At 53.6% G+C, this 18,725-nt stretch overlaps 1 protein-coding gene across 4 annotated transcripts in view; it reads left to right on the plus strand.

The window, feature by feature from the left end:
- Positions 1-308: 308 nt before the first annotated feature.
- LOC120677756 (protein ENHANCED DISEASE RESISTANCE 2-like) overlaps positions 309-18,725 on the plus strand; it is a 33,695-nt gene continuing 15,278 nt past the window's right edge. For 2 of the 4 annotated variants that reach the window (XR_005676439.1, XR_005676441.1), the window contains exons 1-12: positions 309-685; positions 1,504-1,578; positions 7,617-7,670; positions 7,756-7,821; positions 8,160-8,215; positions 8,311-8,387; positions 8,864-8,989; positions 13,768-13,802; positions 14,403-14,503; positions 14,636-14,731; positions 15,304-15,368; positions 16,161-16,232. Coding sequence is in view for 1 of the 4 variants with exons in the window: in XM_039958939.1 (XP_039814873.1) it covers positions 416-685; positions 1,504-1,578; positions 7,617-7,670; positions 7,756-7,821; positions 8,160-8,215; positions 8,311-8,387; positions 8,864-8,989; positions 13,768-13,802; positions 14,403-14,503; positions 14,636-14,731; positions 15,304-15,368; positions 16,161-16,232 (1,093 nt within the window). In the remaining 3 variants the exon portion in view is untranslated. The remainder of the gene's footprint in view (positions 686-1,503; positions 1,579-7,616; positions 7,671-7,755; positions 7,822-8,159; positions 8,216-8,310; positions 8,388-8,863; positions 8,990-13,767; positions 13,803-14,402; positions 14,504-14,635; positions 14,732-15,303; positions 15,369-16,160; positions 16,233-18,725) is intronic. The other 2 variants (XR_005676440.1, XM_039958939.1) reach the window with 2 other exon arrangements.

Here is an 18,725-nt window from a genome sequence, read left to right on the forward strand (position 1 = left end):
ACCAGGCTGCAAACCAAATCGACCTGACCTGATATTGTCAAAATTCTCGTACTACTACTACCGTCTGATGCCAAACGGATGTGCTAACGCAAGGAAGCACGCGTATCCCTTCAGAAAAAACCCAAGCACGCGTACGATACGACGATACGACCAGTTGGCCACAGAGAGGCGACGGCGATGCGGCCTCGAAGCTAACGGCTACTTTTTCCAGCGCAGCGGCTTCCGCCGCGTGGGGGCCGTACCCCCCGAGCTCGAGCTTTCCGTCCCCGACGCCTTCCCTTCCCCCGTACAAAACTCCTGTAATTGCGACGTCGGAGCCGAGGAGCACAGCTCGAGAATTGCGTTCGTCCCTTTCCCACTTTACCCCCCCGCCCTTCCCCCCGTCGGGATCCACCCACCCACCCCGGCCACCGAGATGGCCACCACGGCCGCTGCGAAGCCGCCCGCGCCGCCGGTGGCGGCGGGCCCCGGGGACGTGTCCGAGGTGGAGCTCTCGGAGGCGGGGTCGCCGGACCTCGGCAGCGGCAGCGGGGGCAGCGGGCGGAGCGCGGCGGAGTACTCCGGGTGGGTGTACCACCTCGGCGTCAACTCCATCGGACACGAGTACTGCCACCTCCGCTTCCTCGTCATCCGCGGCAGGACCGTCGCCATGTACAAGCGGGACCCGCACGACAACCCGGGACTCGTCGGTTCCCTTCCACCCCAGCTCCAATACCCTCCTCCCGCTCCGCTTGCCGTGTTCGGTCGTGATGACTGGGATGGCCGCGTTGCTTCTCGCGGTTTTTTCGCGTTACTGTTTCTCGGGATTTTGGTCTGGCCCGTTTTGGTTGGGGCGCTCAAAGCCTGTAACCGCACCGCATCCTTGCCGGACTTGTCGGTTTCCTGTTGCCCGCAGCAATTGCTGGTTGAGTTTGCGCATGCGTCATTGCTTAGTTTTGTTTTGGACCTTAGGGAATTTAGATGGAATTGCCGAGCAATGCATACTCGAATTCGTTACGCTTGCGGCTTGTGGTTTTGGTTAGGTAAGTTTTCGCTTGATCCGGTAGTAGAATCTAGAATGCAGGGATTTTGGCATTTTGGGCAGAAATGTCTCACCGATATATGTCTGCTAGGAGAATCATAAATATGTGAATTTGGGGGCACATTTCTTGGTTTTAGTTTTTGCTCGGATCATGTCTGCTAGGAGAATAATAAATTTGCGAATTTGCTTGACCATTGGACTGCCGTTTTTGTGTTGTTAATTTATTATTTGTTGAAAATTGAAAAGTTGTTGAATTGGGAGTTGTTCGGGGTTTTTAGGTTTTCTGTATCCATGCTGGTATACATATCAAAAAATTGAGTATGTTTGGTGTTCTCGAATGGCCAATAGTTTGCCATACAGTTGGGTAAAGCTATGTTTGGAGACAACGCCGCAGAGTGGCTTTTCATTTGGCTTTTCATTTTCACGATTCTCTCTCAAAAGTTCTTGTATAGGCTTATTTCTTCTTAAACATTTTGTTTCAGGATCCTATCCGAAAGGGTGCTGTTGGCCACACTCTTATGGTGGAGGAGCTTGGTCGCCGGAGGGTCAATCATGGGGTACGGTCCAACCTTTGTTGAGTCCTTAGATTCATAATGACATGACTACTGTGGGTTCCTGTTTCATGGCTAAATGAACTCTAGGATGATGGATAAGTCTTTGTGCTGGATGGATAAGGCATATGGTCCTTGCAAAGACCAGAGCATCTATTCCTTTAGCATATTTCAGTTTGCTAGGACAGTCAGTTTGCTAGGACAACATCTAGCTTTAGTTCTTTTTGACTAGCATCTTAGCATCTTTTGCTTGACTGCTGCCTCGCTGCAGCAATCTTTGGCTGCCTGCCCTGGCTGCCTATAAGTATGTATCCCCAACCCCTTGGGTTGGCATGGCTTTGAGTTTGTGAATATGAGAAAACCAGAAAATTGTCCCAAGTTCATTGTCATCCTCTCAGCTCAATGAGAGTTAGAATTGAGCTTCTAACATCTGGTATCCGAGCCGTACTTTCCTGTAGGTTAGACATCTCCTGCACTTCTCCCTCCCAAGCAGCAGTTCAACCACCAGCAGCAGCAGCTAGCGCAGCAGCACCTGCTGCACCCTCTACTCCACCTTCCTCACCCGAGCAGACGAGCAGCAGCTTGTCTGAGGCTGCGCCTTCTCCACGCAGCAGCCCCTTGGAGGCGCGCCATGTCCGACGCACCGTCTCAGCGCTCGGTCGCCTCGAGCGCACGACGTCAGCGAGATGCCGAGCTCGCCACGGCAGAGGAGCGCAGGCGAGCGACGGCACAAGCCGCTGCAGCAGCGGCGAGGGCGGCCAGGCTGGCTGCAGCGGAGCTGGCGGCGGCCAGGGCGGAGGTGGAAGCAGAGGCGGCGGAGGATGCAGCACGTGCGGCGTAGGTCGAGGTTGAGACCTTGCGCGGCAGCCTCAGCGGCTCCATCGCCGGCGACGCCACCGCCGACGAGGACCTTGAGGTGTTGGAGAGGGAGAGAGCGCGGGAGCGGACCGCGCGGTGGGCTGTAGCAGCCCACCCCGGCGGCGGCGGCCTGGACGGTGGCGCGCCCGGCGGCGGTCCAGGGGCCCGCGCGCCCGGCGGCGGTCCAGGGGCCCGCGCGCCCGGCGGCGGTCCAGGGGCCCGCGCGCCCGGCGGCGGCCTGGACGGCGGCGCGCCCGGCGACGGTCCAGGGGCTCGCGCGGCCGGCGGCGGCCTGGACGGCGGCGCGCCCGGCGACGGAGGCGGCGCCCCTGGCGGCGGCGCGCCCCTGGCGGCGGCGCGCCCCTGGCGGCGGCGCGCAGGGCGGTGGCGGCGCTCCTGGCTGGGGTGGCGCGCGGCGGCGCCCTCGGCTACCACGGCCTCCAGGCGGTGGTCAGGGGACGTCGGTCCCTGGTGGTGGGTGGCCCACCCTCACCAAGAACCAACTATGTCGAGTGGGCCGCAGTCATGGAGGTGAAGCTCCAGGTGCGGCATATGTGGGAGGCAGTCCGTTACGGCGACGTCGACTACGATGAGGATCGACGGGCACTGGATGCTTTCATCGCAGCAGCCCCGCCCGAGATGCAGTTCACGCTTTCCAAGAAGCGAACTGCCAAGGAGGCCTGGGACTCCATCGCTGCGGCACGTATCGGCAGCGACCGTGCCCGCAAGACCACTCTCCAGGCACTTCGCAAGGAGTGGGAGAACCTGACCTTCAAGCCAGGTGAGGATGTTGATGACTTCGCCCTCCGTCTCAACACTCTGCTGCAGAAGGTGGTGCAGTTCGGCGACGACACCTACGACGAGGAGAGAGCCGTCGAGAAGCTCTTCCGCTGCGTCCCCGAGAGGTACAGGCAGACCGCTCGCTCGATCGAGTCTCTGCTGGACCTCTCCACCATGACGATCGAGGAGGCGATAGGTCGCCTCAAGGTCGTCGACAGCGACGAGCCATAGCCTCCCTCGGGAGGCATCTCCATCGGTGGGAAGCTCCACCTCACTCAGGAGCAGTGGGAGGCTCGGCGCGGTGACAGGAGGAGGGGGAGCCCTCTTCCTCGACTGGTGGCCGCAAGCGCCGCGAAAGGGGCGCGGAGGTGCCCAAGCCGGGGCACGAGGGCGCGCCGAGAGTGGCGCCCGCGGAGATGTTCAGGGCGGCGCCGCTGACAGGCCCAAGGCAGCACGAGACAACGCCTGCCACAACCGTGGCAGGCCCGGCCACTGGGCCAGGGACTGCCCGCAGCGGAGGCGTGGGGGCCAAGCCCACGTCGCGGAAGCCCAGTCGGATGACGAGCCGGCTTTGTTTCTACTCCACGGGGACATGGAGCTGCATCCGGCGGCACCGCCTGTCACCGCTCTACTCCACCTCGACGAGCCGCGTGCCCGAGTTCTCCTCGGCAACGGCTCCGACGACGACAGGGTCGATGGCTGGTACCTCGACTCCGGCGCCACGCATCACATGACTGGGCGGCGGGAGTTCTTCTCCGACCTGGACGTCGACGTAGGTGGCTCCGTCAGGTTCGGGGACTCCTCCGCCGTGGAGATCAAGGGCGTGGGCTCCGTGATCTTCACCGCCAAGTCCGGAGAGCATCGGATGCTCACCGGAGTCTACTACATCCCGGCGCTGCGGAACTCCATCATCAGCCTTGGGTAGCTCGATGAGAGCGGCTCCCGCGTGGTGATCGACAGCGGGGTCCTCCGCATCTGGGACCACCGTCGCCAGCTTCTCGCCAGGGTGGTTCGAGGGAAGAACCGTCTCTACATCCTCCATGTCGGGGTGGCCCAGCCTCTTTGTCTTGCAGCTCGCAGGGACGACGAGGCATGGCAGTGGTACGAGCGCTTTGGGCACACCTCCACTTTGAGGCCCTGAAGCGGCTCGGCGCCAAGGAGATGGTGCGAGGCCTCCCGTGCCTCGACCACGTGGAGCAGCTCTGCGACGTCTGCGTGCTGACGAAGCAGAGGCGGCACTCCTTCCCCCAGCAGGCGAGCTTCCGAGCCAAGGAGCGGCTCGAGCTGGTACACGGGGACTTGTGTGGCCCGGTGACACCGGTCACACCAGGAGGACGGCGCTACTTCCTGCTGCTTGTCGACGACTTCTCCCGCTTCATGTGGGTAATGATCCTCGGCAGCAAGGGAGAGGCTGCGGACGCCATCAGGCGTGCTCAGGCTGCTGCGGAGGCAGAGAGCGGCCGCAAGTTGCGCGTGCTGCGCACCGACAACGGCGGCGAGTTCACGGCGGCCGAGTTCACGGCGTACTGCGCGGATGAGGGCATCCAGCGCCACTACTCTACGCCATACAGCCCGCAGCAGAATGGCGTCGTCGAGCGGCGCAACCAGACGGTGGTGGGGATGGCCCGGGCCCTCCTCAAGCAGAGGGGCATGCCGGCCGTCTTCTGGGGAGAGGCGGTGGTGACGGCCATCTACATCCTCAACCGCTCGCCCACCAAGGCACTCGACGGCATGACGCCGTATGAGGCTTGGCATGGGCGTAAGCCGGCGGTCTCCCACCTGCGGATCTTCGGCTGCCTCGCGTTCGCCAAGGAGCTTGGCCACATCGGCAAGCTCGACGACAGGAGCACTCCGGGAGTGTTCATCGGCTACGCGGAGGGTTCGAAGGCCTACCGCATTCTCGACCCGGAGACACAGCGTGTGCGCACGGCGCGCGACGTTGTGTTCGACGAAGGGCGAGGATGGGCGTGGGACAAGGCGGTGGACGACGGCTCGGCTCCGACGTACGACGACTTCACCGTCGAGTACGTCCACTTCGAGGGAGCCGGGGGAGTAGGCAGCTCTTCTTCACCGAGCGTGCCTACCCCGGTCCCCGAGCCTCCACCGACTCCGGCGCCCGCCACACCGGCGGCACCACGCCCTTCAGCTACGACTCCGGCTGCGCCGAGCTCCTCGGCTGCACCACCACAGCCGGCGACGCCGCGCACTCCAGTACCGATAGCCACTCCTCCGGGCACGTCTACTTCGACACCTGCTCGTGCTGAGCACAGTCCGGTGGAGTTCGCTACTCCGCTCTCTCACGACGAGGAGCGCGTCGACGCGTACCACGACGGCGAGCCGTTGCGGTACCGTACGATGGAGGACCTTCTCGGTGATCAGCCGGTGCCGGGACTGGTGCCTCACGACCTGGAGGCGCAGTTGCACCTCGCGTGCGACGACGGCGAGCCTCGGTCTTTCGCAGAGGACGAGGGACACGCGGCATGGCGTGCCGCGATGCAGTCGGAGATGGATGCGGTTGAGACGAACCGCACTTGGGAGCTTGATGACCTCCCTCGTGGTCACCGCGCGATCACCCTTAAGTGGGTGTTCAAGCTGAAGAGGGATGAAGTCGGCACCGTCGTCAAGCACAAGGCTCGCCTGGTGGCACGAGGTTTCGTGCAGCAGGAGGGGGTCGACTTCGACGATGCCTTCGCTCCCGTGGCACGGATGGAGTCCGTGCGACTTCTCCTTGCGCTGGCTGCCCAGGAGGGCTGGCGCGTCCATCACATGGACGTCAAGTCGGCGTTTCTCAACGGCGACTTGAGGGAGGAGGTCTACGTGCACCAGCCGCCGGGGTTTGCGATCCCCGGCAAGGAGGGTAAGGTGCTACGCCTGCGCAAGGCCCTCTATGGCTTGCGGCAGGCCCCGAGGGCGTGGAACGCCAAGCTGGACTCCACGCTCAAGGGTATGGGCTTCGAGCAAAGCCCGCACGAGGCGGCCATCTACCGGCGGGGCAATGGCAGAAATGCCCTGCTGGTGGGTGTCTACGTCGACGACTTGGTGATCACCGGCACCAAAGATGCGGAGGTGGTGGTGTTCAAGGAGGAGATGAAGGCCACCTTCCAGATGAGCGACCTGGGGCCTCTCTCCTTCTACCTGGGGATCGAGGTGCACCAGCGCCTACGCCAAGCGCATTGTCGAGCTCGCTGGGCTCACCGACTGCAACCCAGCTCTCACTCCGATGGAGGAGAGGCTGAAGCTGAGCCGTGACAGCACGACAGAGGAGGTGGACGCTACTCAGTACCGGCGCCTTGTGGGGAGCCTCCGCTACCTCGCCCACACACGACCGGACTTGGCGTTCTCCGTCGGCTACGTTAGTCGGTTCATGCAGCGACCGACGACGGAGCACCAGCAGGCCGTGAAGAGGATCATCCGCTATGTTGCGGGGACTCTCGACCACGGTCTCCACTACCCGAGGTGCCCTGGAGCGGCACACTTCGTCGGGTACAGCGACAGCGACCACGCCGGTGACATCGACACCAGCAAGAGCACGAGCGGGATCCTCTTCTTCCTCGGCGAGTGCCTTGTTAGCTGGCAGTCGGTCAAGCAGCAGGTGGTGGCCTTGTCCAGTTGCGAGGCCGAGTATATAGCGGCCTCCACCGCGTCGACTCAGGCGCTCTGGCTCGCTCGACTGCTTGGTGATCTACTCGGCGGAGAGATTGGAGCGGTGGAGCTCAAGGTGGACAGCAAGTCCGCCCTGGCCTTGGCGAAGAACCCCGTTTTCCATGAACGGAGCAAGCACATTCGGGTGAGGTACCACTTCATCCGAGACTGCTTGGAGGACGGGAGCATCAAGGCAAGCTACATCAACACCAAGGACCAGCTTGCAGACCTGCTCACCAAGCCCCTTGGGAGGATCAAGTTCCTTGAGCTCTGCTCCAGGACCGGGATGGTCCAATCCTCCCACAAGACGACACACAAGACTTAGGGGGAGAATGATGGATAAGTCTTTGTGCTGGATGGATAAGGCATAGGGTCCTTGCAAGGACCAGAGCATCTATTCCTTTAGCATATTTCAGTTTGCTAGGACAGCATCTAGCTTTAGTTTTTTTTGACTAGCATCTTAGCATCTTTTGCTTGATTGCTGCCTCGCTGCAGCAATCTTTGGCTGCCTGCCCTGGCTGCCTATAAGTATGTATTCCCAGCCCCTTGGGTTGGTATGGCTTTGAGTTTGTGAATATGAGAAAACCAGAAAATTGTCCCAAGTTCATTGTCATCCTCTCAGCTCAATGAGAGTTAGAATTGAGCTTCTAACATAGGAGCCATTACATTGTTTCAGTGATTTCCATGTGGTGCTGTGTGGTTTGTTCAGATATGTCTTGTGTTCTTATCATAACAATTTACCAATTTCTTTTCCAAATGTGTAGGATGTTTATGTCCTAAGGTTGTACAATCGGTTGGATCAAACAAAGAAAGGAGAGGTACTCAGCTTATGGTGTACTTGCAAATCTGTAAGCACCATTTCTCCATGGCAACTGAATGTTACTGCTGTTGTGGTTTTGATAGATAGCATGTGCTTCTCCTGGTGAAGCCCGGAAATGGATTGAAGCATTTGAACAAGCCAAACAACAGGTTGGTATTTAACAAATGCTCTAAAAAATTAACTGCTACTATTTAGGTGTAGTTAGTGTGTTTATGGATGCATCCTCAACACCTTGTCCATTGTGGAACCATACTAATGTTCAAGGCACTTGTGCTGAAAGGCTGCTTTTATTGTTTGGTTCAGCTGTTGATGTTGGTCATAAAATAGCAAAAAATGTGCAAACAGTAGGAACTATGAAGCAACATTTAGCATGCATTCAGATCATTAAATTTTGCAGCTGCTGGTGTCCACATTAAATCACAGCTATATTTGATTTGTTCATGTTTCTTTGACTTGATGCATCTTTTCTCATGATGTTTTCTTACAGGCAGACCATGACTTGATGAGGGGTGTTAGCTGGAACAGATTGCAGAATGAAAATGAGTATGATAATCAATTATCCTTTTTCTTGTTTATTAATAATTCTCTTTAATGAAACACTGACACCCGGACGTCATGTGACTGTTTTACTACTGTAGGATTAATCTTGATGGTCATCGGCCTCGAGTTAGGAGATATGCACAAGGCTTGGGAAAACTTGTAAGAATTGGTAAAGGTAAGAATTAAAGCTACAACATTACTGTATCAGATCCATATCCTTCATTCCTGTTGAGAATAGTGGTCTCTCCTAGTCGAGTGGAGAATATTTGTCCAGGAGTGTGCAATGCGAGGATGACGATGCAGGCTAAACATGTCAAGGAGGTGGCATGGCAAGATGGGGGGCCGCTAGGCTTGGTGTAGAAAAAGAGCTGAGGCATAGTATAGTTTGATGGCAATGTAGGCCAAACATGGCAAGGTAGTTGAAGGTTTCATTCTGATGTGGTGGCAGAGGAGATCATTCAGCTAGTCTTTTTCAGCTACTTGCTTGTAGAATAATCAAATATTTGAGTGACCCAATTGTGAAATATTTACAGACTATAATCAGTACAATGAACCATGCATATTTTTCTGTTTAAGTCATCCACAACATGGATAACAGTGCATTAGTTATTTTCCTCACCTACGTTGATTTTTATTACATTTTCTTTACAGGGCCTGAAATGCTCCTCCGTCAGTCTTCAGATCTTCGTTGCCAGGAAAGGGTTAATACAAACTTTGGAGGTGATACTGGAGATGCATTTGAAGCGCATGAATGGAGATATGTTCGAACATTTAATGGTATATTTAATTCTTTATATACTATCCTGTTCGACCCTAGTAATATTTATTTCAGCTGCCTGTATCTGCTCTATTAATCTCTTATGCATCATTGTGCTGCTGGATGATTACACAACTGTATTTTTATTTGGTGAAACTGCATAAGTGATCTTTCTATCTCATTTCCTGGAAAAAGTAAAGCAACGGCTGTGCACATACAGTTCACGGCACAGTTACCCTAGCACTTGCCACCTTTTGTAAAACATTTTTTTTAACTTGGATAGTTAGCATGCAAGAGAAACCATGCAAAATAAAGCAAAAACGAGTTTTGTTGGCTTCATACGAAATGGATGCTCCTCAAATATTCACATGCATGATCAAGACAATTTCTTCACAATGGGCAATGTGTACACTGCCACACCATTTTAACCATAATCGAGTAAAGTTTTTTTTGACTAATATTTGGTGTTCCTGGTTTTCTATTTATGGATAAGGTGCTGTGCATATTTTTCTAATCTGATATATCTTTATCTTCTGCATCGGTGAAAATAGTGAAGCAAAATGTTGCAAGTGATATGTTGTGAAACACAAGAGGCAAACTTAGATTAACTGATTAGGTCACAGTCAGGTAGCGTTGCTGCTGATAGAATGTATAGCTGTGTGCGTATACTTGAGGCTCATATTGGGCGTGTACATCTTTTTGTATTGCAAGCCACATTGGCTATATAATGAGAGGTCACCACACCCCCCCCCCGCATAGGGTGTGTGGTGTTTCCCTATTCCCTCTACCTTTCTACATGGTATCCAGAGAAGACAACGATCGGCCTTCCGCCTCCGCTCCCTCCTTCCTTCCCCTGCGCTATGGTTTCCCCCTTGCGCCCCCCCTCTTTGCCCTAGCCCCCCCCCCCGCGCTCCCTGGCCTAGGGCACAGCCTCCTCCCCTGCATGCGCGCGATCCCCTCGCGCCGCGTCCACCAGCAGGCTGCCGCTCTTGGATGATCTAGTGCCGCCGCCATGAGTTCCTCCTCCAGCCGCCGGGACGGACGCCTCCTCGCCTGTGCTTCCTGCCGCACCAACACAAGCCATCGTCGTCCACCCCTACACCACCGTCAACGTCAAGCCTCACGTTCCCGTGACCCTGGACATGAAGAGCGCCAACTACTCCAAGTGGGCTTCGTTCTTCACGGCGTTGTGCAGCAAGTTCAGTCTCCGCCGCCACATCGACGGCACCGCAGCGCAGCCCAACAACCCTGATTGGGATGTGGCGGAGTGCTGCGTGCGCAGCTGGATCTTCGCACCGTCGACGACTCCGTCCTCGACCTCGCCATCACTGACAAGAACCAGACCGCGCGCCAACTTTGGGTCGCGATCGAGGCCCTGTTCCGTACCAACATGGCCTCATGCGCCGTCTTCCTGCTCGAGGAATTCCATACCCTCAAGCAGGGCGACTCCACCATCGACGAGTACTGCCAGCGCCTCAAGTCGAAGGCTGCCGCCGTTCAACAAGTTGGCAACGCCATAACCGACTCCCAGGTCGTCCTCAGCCTTCTGCGCGGCCTCAACCCTTGCTTCGACTCCACCGCTGACGACATCGCCAACACCACGGTTCTTTCGTCCTTCACGCGTGCCCACGAGCTGCTCTCCCTAAAAGAGCTGCGCCTCGCCAATGACGCGAAGAACACGGCGGCCACTGCCCTCGTCGCCTCCACCACCTCCTTCTGTACCAGCCCTTGCTGCCGCCGCTCCTTCACGGGCGTCGCCACGGGCGGTAGCAGCAAGGGTGGGGACAGCGGAGGCAGCAGCGCACCCAAGCAGAAGGGCGGCAAGGGTCGCCGTTCCGGCGGCCAAGGAGTCAAGGGAAGCGGCGGCCTGCAGACCGGCGTCCAACAGGGCGCCCCGTAGGGGGCCCAGTTCCGCCTCATGGGACTCGGGTCTGCTTCAACCCGTACGCCCCCCAGGGTCCCTCGGGTCAGCAGGCTGGCGGCTCCTGGCAAGGCGACCAGGGCGGGTGGTCCAGCGGCCACGGTGGGTGGCAAGGCGGCCAGGGTCGGCGCGTTCCAGGGCTTCTCGGCTCCAACCCCCAGGCCCACACAGCGTTCGCCCCGGCGCAAGTCTCCGCTCCTCAGATGTGGGATTGGGCCGGCCTCATCGCCGCCTTGAACCAGATGGCGCTCTAGAACTCCAACTTCTGGGTCATGGACTCTGACGCGACCTCCCACATGCACTCGTCGGATGGTATACTTCTTTCTCGCCAACCCCCCTCCCATCCTTTCATCACAGTAGGCAATGGTCAAACCATCCCGGTTTCCAGTCATGGCCATGGTTTCCAAGGCGTCCAGGCGCTGAAGAACTCTAGGCGTCGGGGTCGCCTAGCTATGCGCCGCTGCTGGATGGGCTGTCGCAGCCACCGGGGATGGGGAGGACTAGCCGTGGCTGCCGACGATGGGGAGGACGAGCCGCGGCCGCCGGAGAGGGAGAGGGAGAGGGGGAGGGGAGGAGCCGCGGCCGCCGGAGGGAGAGCACGAGCTGCAGCCGCTAGGATTTGCCGCCTGGGAGTGAGAGAGATTGGGGGGAGAGAGAGAGAGCGCTCGGGATGGGGATGGGAAGGAGACGACCGGTGGAAGTCTGGAAGAGATAAGATTTGGTTATTTTTCGTTTTGTCCCTTTCGTTTTTTAATAATTATAGAACATACGAATATATGACTTTGTGATGCATTCTAGTCCCTGAAACTTCTATTTTTTCACATTCTAGTCCCTGTAACTTCTATTTTCTCACATTCTAGTCCCTATAACATCTATTTTCTCACATTTTAATCCCTAAATCTTCTATTTTCTCACAAATATACATAGGTATATATGAAAGTTGGTCTGTCATGCTAAGAATTGACAGTATTGTTGGTATGATTTGCTTCTGAATTTTGGTGGCATTATATATTAATATGTTTGTATGGCGTCGCCTCGCCTAGCGCCTAGTTCGCCTAGGTGTCCAGGCGGGGGTCGCTCGCCTAGTCGCCTTATGAACATGGGTCATGGCAGCTCATACCTACCCACCCACGCGTCAAATTTTTCTCTTCATAATGTTCTTGTTGTCCCTTCCCTAGTGTGCAACTTACTTTCAGTTCGCCAGTTCACCAAAGACAACAACTGCACTATTAAATTTGACGTCTTTGGTTTTTCTGTTAAGGATATCCCGACCAGTCGCGTGATTCTTCGCTGCAATGGCTACGATGGCCTGTACACCATCCCCGCCAGCCTAGTAGCTCCACACGCCAGCATCGACATCTCCACCAGTCTCTGGCATCAGCGTCTTGGTCACCCCGGGGCCGCCACCAAAGATTTGCTTAGAAATAATGCCTCCATCCAGTGTAATAAATCTAGTCATACTCTATGTCATTCATGTCAGCTTGGCAAGCATGTGCGTCTGCCATTCAGTACCTCTAGTTCTATCAGCACCATGCCTTTTGAACTAGTTCACTGTGATGTCTAGACTTCTCCTGTAGCGAGTGTTTCGGGTGCTTAGTATTACCTCGTCATTCTTGATGATTTCACACATTTTTGCAGGACGTTTCCCCTTGTTCACAAATCCGAGGTTGCTGGTCATCTAACCAATTTCTACAGCTTTGCCCAGACACAGTTCGGCCTTCCCATTAAAGTTGTTCAGGCTGATAACGGCACTGAGTTTGTTAATAATGTTCTTGCCGCCACGTTTGCATCCCGAGGCATTCACCTACGTCTCTCGTGCCCTTACACCTCCCAATAGAATGGCAAAGCCGAGCGCGTCCTTCGGACCCTCAACAATAGCATTCGCACTCTGCTCATTCATGTTGGCATGTCGCCCAAGTATTGGGCCTTTGGACCCTCAACAATAGCATTCGCACCCTGCTCATTCATGTTGGCATGTCGCCTAAGTATTGGGCCGAGGCCCTCGCCATGGCGACCTACCTCCTTAACCGGCGCCCCTCCTCTGCTGTTTAGAATAACGTCCCTTACGAGCTGCTATATCGCCAGCCACCCGACTACGCTCACCTTCGCGTTTTCGGCTGTCTGTGCTATCCCAACATGACTGACTGCCACTGCCAAACACAAGCTTGCTCCCCGCTCTACAGCTTGTGTCTTCCTCGGCTATCCCTCTACCTTTCTACAACTGCCATGGTGTTATTTTGTAACAAGCCAATCTGTTAGATCACAAAGACCTTCTTCTTCAGCTCCTTTGGGCTTCTTAAATGATATAATGGGCAATTATAAAGTTTACTATTATCAGGAGGATATGTTCTTTATATTTGAATTTATGATGTGATCTGTATTAACAGCATAAATAATTGTCTAAGTAGATTATGTGCCTTGCAGGAAGAAGTGGTTAATAGCATAACTTTTAAGTGCATCACCTTTGTTTCTGCTATTCATATTCTTAGAGGCAAATGGAAAATTCGAAAGTTAAAAAAAAAACTCGGCCTGCGAGGGGCAAGCCGCCCCCCAGGCAATGCAAGAAGAAGACCTCTTACGCAGGCCGAGAAAACCCCCAAACCCCTGCCCCACCCTTACACAGGGGCGCCGTAACCCATACCGTAACCCGTGTGAGAGCGGGCCGGGGTGAGCCGGGACCTATTTCCATGTGCTTTGGCGTGTAGGCAGGCGAGGGGATTTTTTTAACCTCAGCCTGAAACTCGCTCCCACCGGGAGTCGAACCCAGGACCTGAGAAGTGCTACTAAGGCCACCTAACCAATCCGGCTAAAGTTGTGTGTTTATGTTGAGTGACGTGCGACTTATCTTTATCTCACATCAGCTCCATATCTGTGCAGGTATCAGAATTTTTGAAGATATTGCAAACCCAAAGGTGAGAAAGCTATTTTACTTATTAAGGTCAAACATATGGCATACTACTGTAGCTTTGCAAGTTTCCGATGAACTTAGCCATTTTCTCATGATCCATTTCCTTTGTCTCTTTGTTGGGCTATCTCTTTTAAAACAAATATGTAACTCTCCAGTAAGCAATATGTTATATGTGATGGCAATTAAACAGGCCTCACAATATTTGCCTGCTAGCTGTCTAAGTTTGTAGCAGTCTTGAGTATGTGGTTGCACTCCTATGGGGAGGGAGGGAGGGACAAGCTACACAATAGCAGTTCTATACATATGTACATATCCTTCAGCACAGCAACTTCTATTTCCATATCAGTATTCCACCTGTCTGAACTTTCTTGCACTGATTTACTAATCCAAAAATTCTTTCCCTAGATAAAATACAGAACAGCAGTACAGAATTGTAAAAACATACCTCTTGGCTTCACTGAGTGAGAAATGCCAAGACCATCCATCTTCATGCAATGATTTATAGCCCATCCCATTCTTTTGTATTAGTTGCTGTCTAATCTTGGAGTATATTTCAACATGCTCTATCTGCGGAAAATGTGTAATGTTATTCCTTTTCTTGCAGGGTGGAAAGGGAATACTTCTTAAGTCTGTTGGGGTGGTTGGTGCAAACCCTGACACTGTGTTTGAAGTGGTTCTCAATCTTGATAAGCATAAGAGATACGAGTAAGCTAGCAAAGCAAGCAGTTGATTTGCATCTATGGAACATAGATCTGAATCTTATAGTGGAATATATGTTTAACTTTTTTTCTCCTTGTGGATAGAACACAATGCAAACTCATTATGAAACGTTGATAGGTGGGATATGTTGACAGCTGATTTGGAGTTGGTGGAAACAATTGATGGATACTGTGATGTGGTTTATGGGACCTATGAACCAAAATATTTAAATTGGTACTTTCCTATCATTATCTTTATATGTACGATTCTGATGCAGTCGTAGACCTTTACCTATTTGTCAGCATTAATTCTTACCAATGACACAGAAGTGTAGAACATCTATATAGATCTTCTGAGCATGATCAGATAGCCATCTTTTGGCATTTGGACAAATCTTGATATTAGTAACGTGCAGGTTTTTGTGATTTCTCTGATCATCCATCAGCTTTGTGAAGAAGCATTTTTTCTCGAACGCGCAGGAGAGCTGCGCTTCAATATATTAAGAAGAATAAAGAGGGGACAAGAACCCCAGAGTATTCCAGAATTTATGGGCCTGTAACCCACCCAAAAACTCCTAGATAACTCTTACAAATAAAAGTGACTAGACCAAAACAAGACCAGCACCACCTAGGTGGCAGGAGCTGCTGGGGCGAGATGAGAAATTCCTCGAGCCCCAGCAATAGACCACTGTCTCGCCTCCTCTTTGTGAAGAAGCATGTTTCTTATAGCTGAACATGTATGCTTCAATTTTTAAGCCATGGTCTGTAGCCTTGTAGGAAAATAACACTTACAGAGGTTGTTCTCAGGTGGAAAGGAAAGAATGATTTTGTTTTCTCAAGGCAATGGTTTCGCGGACAAGACGGAGCATATAGTAAGTAAATCTATTGTGTCAGTCTTTTGGTAATGATATCTGAATATGAATGATTTTCTTTAATAACCCAAAGATGATGTATGTCCTAACTCCTAAAACACTTTATTATGTTCACCTAGGTTGAAATGTGATATGAGTTCAACCTTTTATATTCAATTGTAACACTTGCGTAAAAATTAGTTGGCAGTTTTCTATGTATCAGTTGATGTTATAGCTCCCTATGCTTTCTGAAAAGTGTTGCAAATATGATATTTTTACATGAGAAGATGTCAATTCACCCAAGTTTGCAAACTTTCTGTTTTTGAGGAATACATTATAAAACATTTTACATGGGACAATAAGTGAAAATTACCCTCCTAAATTTACTTTGTTTGCAATCCTGATTGATTATAACTCAATGATCTTGCTGTCTTTTAAGTGTAACCATCACGGTTCATGGACCTGCATGTAAGTATAGTCTTTTTTTCCTCGAGTACTGTGAATTGATATCCTGTTTTTAAATAGCATATCTGGTAGTAACTTTGCTTTACATTGGTATATCATACAAAAGTTTTTCTAAATCTTCTAGTCATGGTAGGATGCAAATAATATTTACTGTGAACTATAAAAAGATGTACTGTTGTGCATAAAATATGTATGTACAAATCCTGTTGTGACTATGTCCAGTGGACTATCTGTTGAGAAAATTGGTAGCCACATACAAAAAATCAACAATTGATATCCATCAGATTCCAGTTATGTGCTTTACAGGTTCAGAGTTGAGTTGGTCATGTAAGTTTTTCTCTTATGCAGCCATTTTGCAGTGTCCCATTGGTCACAACAAAAGACCTCCAAAGCATGGTTACAAACGTGCAAAAATCAACCGTAAGATTGATCTTTCTTGATCTGATTTGTTGTGTTCTTAGTATGATTCCATGAAGTATTCATTATGGTTGCACCTTTTAGCTTTTCAGCTTGCTTTGCGTTGACCTTCTGTGAAACAAGCATGTTCAGAAAAGTTGGAACACCTAAAGTTCTTAACCACTCTACTTTCTGTTTAATATATGTAAGCTTCATTGAGCGAACATTGCACATTGTTGATGTCTTGATATACCTGTAAAATTGCATTAACTAATTGCCACTTTGTAGTTTCTATGAAACTTGAATTCCAGAAGACTTTTGTGATCTTTCAGTTCACGAACGCACCAACTAGAAAAAATTTCTGACAAATATTTTTTCCAAGTTCGTGGTTGTGTAAGTGAATGTGCATATACTCTTGGGCTTATCGCAGAACTAGTGAACTGTTGGACTTGAATGTGGCAAGATGAGTTTTACACTTTACAGTTTGGATTTGACCAGAAGCTCAGAACCCATCTGTAGAAAGTGGTGTCCAATTTTGGCCCATGAACCATATATAATTCACCATTGTCTGATTGCCACCCTAGCCTCAAACTATATTTATTTCTTCTGGTAACCCTAAAAGGGTAAAAATGTTTTTTCTATTTTTTCTTGACCATGGGTGAGACCCTCTGGGCAGTTTTTGGATTAAAATAGAGGAGTACGCCATGGCTAGCCAGGAAACTCGCTAAAACTGGTTTCCCAGCACAAATTGGTGCCCTGGGTGGCCGTCTGGAAGCACTAACCAACCAAGCTGCTTGGTTCACCAAGATGCACAGGACGAATAGTGAGGGCACATAGTTTCTAATTACCTTTTCAGATGCAAGTTTCAAAAATTACAATGTATATACTATATGCCCCATTTTGTTTTTCGTCCCACCAAACACTAACTTTACCAGATACCAGGTGAAGTTTATAACTGACCAATTTATCTGGCCCCTGCATTGTTCAGCTGATGGTAGATTAGATGAAATGAAATTAAACAAGTGTATCCTATAAAAGGCACATGGGTGCGTGTTGGAGTATATTGAGCCCATGTGTATAGAGGCCCATCTAGAGGCCCATGTATTGGATCTATATATACCCACCCATCTAGGGTTGGAGGAATACACTAATTATTCCCGTCATTATGGTATCAGTAGTCTAGGTTAGGGTTTCCCTTCCTCTGCTCCCTCCCAACTCCCAGCCCGCAGCACCCGCCGCCGCCGGCCATGGCCGGCCGCCGGCGCCGCCGGCCCCCTCCCTTCCCCTCTCCTCCTTCCCTCCTCTCCCTCCCTCCTCCTCTGCTCCGGGCGCAGGGGGCCCTGCGCCGGGCGCGCTGGGCGCCGCCGCCGCCGCCTGGCCCATGTCCTCCCCTGCTTCTGCTGCGCACGGGGCTCGGGGAGGCCCGCGGCCGCCCTACGCCGGATCCGCCCTCCCGTTCAGATCCGCCCTGGGGTTGCCGCCCTGGCCGCCCCGGCGGGTCCTAGCACCGCCGCAGCCGCGGGGTGGGCCTCCGCCGCCGCACAGGGGGCCCTGGACGTCGCACAGGCAGGGCCTGCGGCTGCCGCAGCCGCCCAGACCACCGCCGCCGCCGCCCAGGACGTTCCGGGCGCGGGCGCGGGTGGGCCTTCTGACGCCGCTCCGGACGACGCCGTCACCGCTGCTGCCGCCGTCACTGCCCACCGAGCTGCGATTGCTGCCGGCAAGTAGCCCGCAGCAGCTGTGGCCGCCGCCAGTCCCACGTGACCCGAGCTCGGGATGCCTCCCATGGATGCGCCGCTCTCCGCCGCCGCCTTCCGTGGTCAGCAGGCCGACGCCGCTCTCGCTGCGGCACTCTTCGCCGCCAAGTCGGAAGCTTCAGCGGCCCAGGAGCGGGTCCGCGTGGCTGCCCTCGCCTGGGAGCGCGAGCGCGCCACGGCCGACGCCCTCGCCCTCCGGGTCGCCGAGGCGGAGCGCTTCCTCCGCGTCTCCTCCGGCCATCCCGTCGACCTCGAGCACGGCACCTCCTCCCACCAGGCCCCGCACGCTGGATCTGGAGGTCGGTACGACCCGACTGACCCCATGGTCGCCCAGCTCCACCTCCAGGTGGCCGGCGTCCAGAACATCAGGGCTCTGGTCTCCGTCCTCCTCGACCGCGCGTCGTCCTCCTACGGCCGCTGGCGGGACCAGGTCCTCCTCACCCTCCGCCGCTACGCCCTCGACGACCACGTCCTCGTCGACTCGCCGATCGAGGCGCGTGACGTGACGTGGCTGCGCCTCGACAGCGTCGCCCTGTCCTAGATCTTCGGGACCATCTCCCTGGATCTTCAGGACCTCGTCAGGACACACGGCGGCACCGCGCGGCAGGCCTGGGTGGCACTCGAGGGGCAGTTCCTCGGCAACGCCGAGTACCGCGCCCTCCAGCTCGACGCCACCTTCCGCACCTTCGTGCAGGGGGACCTCTCCGTCGGTGAGTACTGCCGGCGGATGAAGAGCATGGCTGATGCTCTTCACGACCTC

The sequence above is a fragment of the Panicum virgatum genome, chromosome 6N, assembly GCF_016808335.1.
Source record: "Panicum virgatum strain AP13 chromosome 6N, P.virgatum_v5, whole genome shotgun sequence".
Classification (NCBI taxonomy): Eukaryota; Viridiplantae; Streptophyta; class Magnoliopsida; order Poales; family Poaceae; genus Panicum; species Panicum virgatum.